The sequence below is a fragment of the Physeter macrocephalus genome, chromosome 7 (assembly GCF_002837175.3).
Source record: "Physeter macrocephalus isolate SW-GA chromosome 7, ASM283717v5, whole genome shotgun sequence".
Lineage (NCBI taxonomy): Eukaryota > Metazoa > Chordata > Mammalia > Artiodactyla > Physeteridae > Physeter > Physeter macrocephalus.
Window position 1 is genome coordinate 158,704,809 of NC_041220.1, and position 7,272 is coordinate 158,712,080.

The following is a 7,272-nucleotide window of genomic DNA, read 5'->3' on the forward strand; positions in this document are numbered from 1 at the left end:
ACACGGGTTCGTGCCCCGGTCCGGGAAGATCCCACATGCCGCGGAGCGGCTGGGCCCGTGAGCCATGGCCGCTGAGCCCGCGCGTCCGGAGCCTGTCCTCCGCAACGGGAGAGGCCGCGACGGTGAGAGAGAGGCCCGCGTACCGAAAAAAAAAAAAAAAAAAAAAAAAAAAAAATGAGGTCATCGACTTTCTGCACGGAAGCGGGGTGACAATCATTCCCTTCTGAATTGACCAATCTGGGGGGCATGCCTGGTGTAAATACCAAACATGACTCAGCACTTTCTTTGGCCCATCCCAACTTCAACTAGTGTCCTTGTTAAAATTCATCATTTAGGTCAGGGGTCAGCAGACCATGGCGCAGGACCAATTCCAGTGGCCTGTTTCTGTAAGGAAAGTTTGATTGGAGCACAGCCATGTCCTTTGTACATATGGTTTATGTATTGTCTGTGGTTGCTTTTGTGCTTGCAACAGTAGTTGCCACAGAGGCTGCATGACCCTCAAAGCCTAGAAAACTTACTTTGTGGCCCTTTATAGAAAGAGTATGCTGACCCTATTTTATTGAAAAAATCTATATTGAAATTTAGTAAACGTAATTAGAAAACAGAGACAATTCTTAAATTGTGATTCTGTAGATTTTCTGGTATTTTTCTACATTGGGAGGAATGTCAGGCTTGTTTAAAATCGCTGTCAGATGAGCCCAGGATAAATATTCCAAATTATCATAAGGCTATGGAATCTATTAAATACAACTGAGAACTATTTCATGCCTGTCTTAGTCCATAAGCACAATTTGACTTTCTACATGACAGCCTGAAGAAAGGAAAATGTAGTTAGCTGTTGATTTTTCCATGTGACAATTGTTAAAAAGAATTATTCCTTTTGTAAAATTGGTATTGTTCATTGTAAAAAATAATAATAATAATCCAATGTATACAGAAAAAGGAAAAACCACAGAGAGCATTTTGGCGAATACCTGATGTCATTTTGTGCTGATGAACTTGTCAGAATTAGTTTCAATCTCTTCGTGTCAATTGATATGCCTTATGAGAGATACTGTTTAAAATCGGTATCCTTACTCAATAGTCACAGCTGGGTTGGGACCAAAAAATTGCATTACCCAGGTCGACTGCTTACCTTATGTGCCAGAATTTGGCTCCAAATATTTTCTGGCTGTTTCCAAGAACTAAATTCATTCTTAAACAATTTGTCCCCAGTGAAGATAATCAAAATAAACCAGGACCTCTGAAAGCAGTTCTCAAAGAGGAGTCCCACAGATATTTTAAGCAATGATATTATTCCTGAGATAAGTGGTTAGCCTTCCAAAGAGACAACTGTGAAAGGGGCAACACGTTTTTGGACGGTTGTTTTAGAATATTTGTTTAAAAAAAAACACACAGCCACCATAACTTGTAACATTGCCTTACTGTAAATATTTTACAAAAAATCTGTAGCCCTAAAAGTCAAAGAAGTTTTGAAGTTAGTATTTCAGTTATGGTTCTAGAACAATTTGCTCCCTTCTTGCATATTTCTAGTTTTCCAAGCTTTTGAAGCTGGCTGAGTGCTGGAATTCTCTGGCTTCGCCAGTACAACATCACAAAGGCCACCATTTAGAGAGCATTTAAAATGTCTCCAGTGCCCTTCTAAACGCTCCGCGTGTTTTATCCTATTCAATCCTCACGACAACTCTGTGATGTGCAGACATCCGCATATTACAGAAGGCAAGCAGAGCTGAGAAGGGCTAAGAAAGTTGCCCAGCCTATAAGTGGCAAACCTGGGCCTCAAAAGGCACGTCTGACTGGCCCCAAACGCAACCCTCTTGACCACCATGACCAGAACTCGGTTTCTTAACTTGGAGTCCACCATACTCTGCATAATTCCAGAAAATACCTTGTGAACTTCCAGAAAAGAAGCCCGAAAATGCTGTGCATTCACTTCCCCGAGGAAAAGCTAATGATTTTAATCAGATCCTTGAAAGGACACCTGACCCACAAAGTATTCTAGAACACTGTGGCAATAGACAAGGAGGAACGTTGCCCATGATTTTATCTTAAATTTCCACCAAAAGGTAATTTGATGGTGCAATGAAATTGTTGCCAAGGCAGAGAGAAAGGGCGAGGACTCCCATCCATTACTCCTAAGGGCTGGAGCTGGGGGCTGTCACTGTGGGTTGGACCAGGCCTCAGCCGCCTCTCTGAAGCAGCCCAAGGGCCTTGACCCCAGGGAGCTCCCCCTGCAGCTGCCCTGGCCGGTTCCCCATTTCCCGGCAAGAATGGGCGTCCGGGTCTCAGGGAACAGGAGAAGAGAGCCTGGGCTCCGGAAGCTATGGTCCAGGCCCGCCCTCCCTGCCCCGTCCTTCATGCGTGGACTCATCCCCCAGGGGTCCCAGCTCTGACCCAGAGCCTTCCTGACCTGGCGTGTGAAGCTCGTTCGACAAACTGTACCTTTTGACGCTGCCTCTCTCTCCTCTGTCCGCCGCCGCCCTCCCCATGGTGCAGGGATCCTGATGTGGGAAGTGTTCAGCCTGGGGAAGCAGCCCTATGACTTGTACGACAACTCGCAGGTGGTCGTGAAGGTCTCCCAGGGCCACCGGCTCTACCGGCCCCAGCTGGCGTCGGACACCGTCTACCAGGTCATGCACAGCTGCTGGCATGAGGCGAGTGCTCCACTGGGGGGAGCGGGCAGGGCGCCGGGCGCATCCGGGCCAGTGGCTGCGTCACCGCCGGAAGAAGCGTTTTTGAGGCGGGGGCGGGGGCGGGGGCGGGGGGGGGGCACCTGCTACAGAGCAGGTGGAAATGGCCCTGGCCCCCTGCCCTCAGCTGTTTGTGATCTGAAACCAGCACCGTAGGCGCCAACGGGCCCCTGCCCTCAGGTGTTTGTGATCTGAAACCAGCACCGTAGGCGCCAACAACTTAACAAACAACTTATATCAAAAGTGTTCTAAGGACTTTACGAATATTAACTCATTTATTCAACAGGAAACACACTATGAGTAGGTACTCTTATCATGGCTAAACGAACAGAAGGGAAACAGAGACCCAGAGAGGTTAAGTGACTCGCCCAAGCTCACACAGCTAGTAAGGGGCAGGCTGGCTAGTGTCAGAGGCCCTGTTCTCAACCACAACACTAGAGGGTCTCTCCTCAAGGAGAAAACGTGTAACAGAGAACAAATAACACGTGTAGAGAGCACAGAATGGACACCAGTCTGTTCTCCCTTCCCCTGTCTCTCAAGTGCTGAATAAAAGCCTTCCATGCAGGGAGACGATATGAGTATCTTTTTTTGTGCGACTGAAAACAGCAAGTAGCTTATAATTATATGTGCAAATTAGAAACATAGACAAGTAAGTACAGGAAGAGCTCGGAGGAGAGGGAGCCCAGCTTCCGGAACGCATCGTTATCTGAGCCAGGTCTGGAAAGCTCTACAGAGCTTCCCCAACTATGTGGGTGGAGACACAGTTCAAGGGTGTCCAGGTGAGAGCGACCAGCACAAGCACAGGTGGGGAGGCAGGAATGAGCACTGCGTGCTTGGCTGGAGCTGTGGTTGGAGGGGCTGGAAATGAGTTTGGAAGAGTACGTACGTCTGGTCCAGATTCTGTAGCCTGAATGACAAGGAGAGGAGTGTGAGTTTGGCTTTCTATAGGCAACACGGAGCCCCTGAAGACATTTGCAAGTGATGTGATAATAGGAGACTTCTAAGAACATTCATCTAAGAGCTCGCAGCCCATAACCATTATATGGCGTGGCCTCATTGACAAACGGGCCTAATGCTGCCATCGTGCGTTCACGCATTCATTCATTCACTCGTAAAAGACAGATCAGTGTCGTGGTTAAGCATGTGGACTCTGGAGCCAGAATGCTAGCTCTGGGTTGAATGCTAGCTGTGGGACCTTGCCTAAGCCTCCTAACATCTCTGTGCTTCACTATAAAATAGTACTTAACTGATAGGATTATTGTGTGGATTGAATGAGTTAATATTATAAAGTCCTTAGAACAGTGCCCGGTATACAGTAAGTGCTCTAAGTGGTTGTCGTTGTTGTTACATATTAATAGAGCAGCTGTGCACCAGGCACTATGCAGGTGCTAGGAATAAATGACTGCACGGGATTTAAAGAGTCCCTCATCTCTTGTGTTGGAGCCTACAATTCCACTTTGGAAGAGTTACTGACTGCATCACGTAACATTTTATCTTTTAGCTTAAATTCTTCTTGGAATATGGGCACTTGGTGACTTCCCACCCAATGTCACTTGAAATACTATCTAAGGCTCCCCCACTCTTTTTTACCCCAAATGTAAAGGGGCTGAGAGCCTTAGGCGGCACTAGAGGGTCAGACTGGGTCAGAGGAGGGTTAGAGACCTGGCACTGCCCACAACCAGGCCGATGGAGAAGAGGAGCAGACAAGGGTGTCTGAGTTGAAGCTGGGACCCTCCCTGGCCCTCCCCACTCCAGCTCCTGGGAATGTGCCTGCACCATCGGTTGGACAGGGGGCCCTGAACAGGAAGGAACTGCCTTCTTCCTACAGTTGGTCCGTAAAAGTGTGAGAATTGGGGCAGAATCCACTGAGGGGGGTTTGCACGGGGGCAGTCCCCAGCTGAAGGTTCTGCTTATAGTGAGTGTTTTGTACAGTTTAGTCTCCCTTCTTTTTGATATTTTATTTCACAATTTTGGGGAGAAAATTCACAATTTTCATTAGATTCCAGTTTAGCTTTCCCATATTTCTTTGTACAAAAATGAACATGTATGTATAGGTGTGTGGTTTTGTTTCCCTTTCTTACAAAAAAAAAAAAAAAAAGAGCATACAAATTCCTCTCCACAGGCATTGGCCCTCTAGCAACACAGACCATTGTCAAGCTTCTGAATTCCTGCCAATCTGATAGATGAGAAATGGCATTTTAGTGCAGCTTTCCTAGGTACATCTTTCATTATGAGTGAGGCATATTTTGAAGAGCATTTGTATATCTTTCTGAGAATTATATGTCATGTCTTTTCCCTTTTTCTATAAGGTTTTTGTTCCTCCCACCTCAATTTTAAAGATCCCTTTATAAATTCAGGAGATTAATACTCTATCTCTGACATAAATTGTAATTATTTTCTCCCAGTTTATCACTTATCTTTGATTTAATTTATGATGTTTTTTGCCATGCAAAACTTTCTTTTAAAAAAAATACAGTTGACTACATCATTATTTGCTTTTTTTGCTTCTGGAAACTGAGTTATAGTTAGATAGGCTTTCCCACACCCAGATTGCAAAGGCATTCACTCAGATTTTCCTCTAGTACTTTTATGGTTTCATTCTTTTACATTTAAGTGTCTGATCTAGTCTGTTTGTTTTGGTATATGGAATAAAAAGTATGGATCCAAAGATTTCGTTTTCTAAATGACTACTCAGTTGTTGAGGCACCATTTATTAAAAGACTATGTTATCCCCAGCAATAAGATTCTATCGAATGGTGTCAAAATACCCAGTAACAGGAGAATAAATTTCCATATGTATTTGGGTTCATTTTGGGACTTTCTCTTCTGTTCTCTGGTCTCTATTCATGTGTTAGCACTGCATTGTTTTTTTTGTTTTTTTGTTTTTTTAAACATCTTTATTGGAGTATAACTGTTTTACCATAGTGTGTTAGTTTCTCCTTTACAACAAAGTGAATCAGTTATACATATACATATGTTCCCATATCTCTTCCCTCTTGCGTCTCCCTCCCTCCCACCCTCCCTATCCCACCCCTCTCATGGTCACAAAACACAGAGGTGATCTCCCTGTGCTATGCGGCAGCCTCCCACTAGCTATCTAATTTACATTTGGTAGTGCATATATATGTCCCTGCCACTCTCTCACTTCGTCACAGCTTACCCTTCCCCCTCCCCATGTCCTCAAGTCCATGCTCTAGTAGGTCTGTGTTTTATTCCCATCCTACCACTAATCTCTTCATGACATTTTTTTTTCTTAGATTCCATATATATGTGTTAGCATACGGTATTTGTTTTTCTCCTTCTGACTTACTTCACTCTGTATGACAGACTCCAGGTCTATCCACCTCATTACAAATAACTCAGTTTCATTTCTTTTTATGGCTGAGTAATATTCCATTGTATATATGTGCCACATCTTCTTTATCCATTCATCTGTTGATGGACACTTAGGTTGCTTCCATGCCGTGACTGTCTTTAAATAAAAACCATTATTTCTCCTACTGGTTCCTTGGCTGCTGCTTCTGTTGTACAGATCTTCCTCAACTTACCATGGGGTTACGTCCCAGTAAACCCATGGTAAGTTGAAAATATCATAAATTGAAAATGCATTTAATACACCTGACGTGTCAAACATCACTGCTTAGCTTCACCTACATTCAGTGCACTCAGAACACCTAGGTTAGCCTATAGTTGGGCAAAATCATCTAATGCAAGGACTATTTTTTAATAAAGTGCTGACCATCTCGTGTAATTTATTGACTACTGTACTGACAAGCAGAGTGCTTGTCTGGGTCCGTGGTGGTTGCATCTATCCGCTGTCTCCTGGTGTGGTCGCGTGGCTGGTGGGGAGCTGGGGCTTTGCCACCCAGCATCAGGAGGAAGTGTCTTTCCCCATACGGTGGGCCCGAGGAAAGCTCAAAATTCAAAAGTCGAAGTAGTTTCTACTGAATGCGTATTGCTTTCGCATTACTGTAAAGTTAAAAAATCCTAAGTTGATTTTCTTACTCGTGAAAAGTATATTCAGTCACTCGGTAATACTGATTTCCGTTCAAGAACGCTATAGTCGAGTTGGAGAGAAAAGATGAACACACAGGAGGAGAGGCAAAGAATTTCCCCCTGAAAACTGGTTGGTATAGCGTGCTCTAGGATCTCAGAGGGAAAAGAATCAACAGAGGGTAGTCCTGGAGGGCTTTACGGAGGAGGTGGGAATTGAGCTTGTTCTTAGCGGATGGTTAGTATTGGAGCAGCTGGAGAGAACAGAGAGAGAGGGAAGGCGTTGAAGATGTGGAACAAGACGGATAAAGCGTGGAGGTGAGCAGAGAGCTGCGTGCTTGTCCCAGCCAATCCTGATGAACTCAAGTGATTAGTTCAGAACCGCTCCCGTGGGGGTGTCATCTCCATCCTCAAGGACCCCAGGAGTGGAGGCAGAGGACAGGTGGCGAGGAACGAGCGCAGCCCTGGGCCACGGGGAAGGTTCACCCACTGCACCCGGATGCCGAGGGGGAGGGGCTCCGAGGAGGGAGGGATGCTCAGGCGGGGACAGCGCTGCACAGATGCAGGGAATGGGGGGCGGGGCTGGGGG

General features: G+C 45.5%; 1 protein-coding gene across 1 annotated transcript in view; it reads left to right on the forward strand.

Moving 5' to 3' along the window:
* The window catches only part of BMX (BMX non-receptor tyrosine kinase), a 57,812-nt gene that overhangs the window by 44,158 nt on the left and 6,382 nt on the right, over window positions 1–7,272 (forward strand). The window contains exon 18 of the mRNA XM_028491545.1: window positions 2,497–2,654. Coding sequence (XP_028347346.1) covers window positions 2,497–2,654 — 158 coding nt within the window. The remainder of the gene's footprint in view (window positions 1–2,496; window positions 2,655–7,272) is intronic.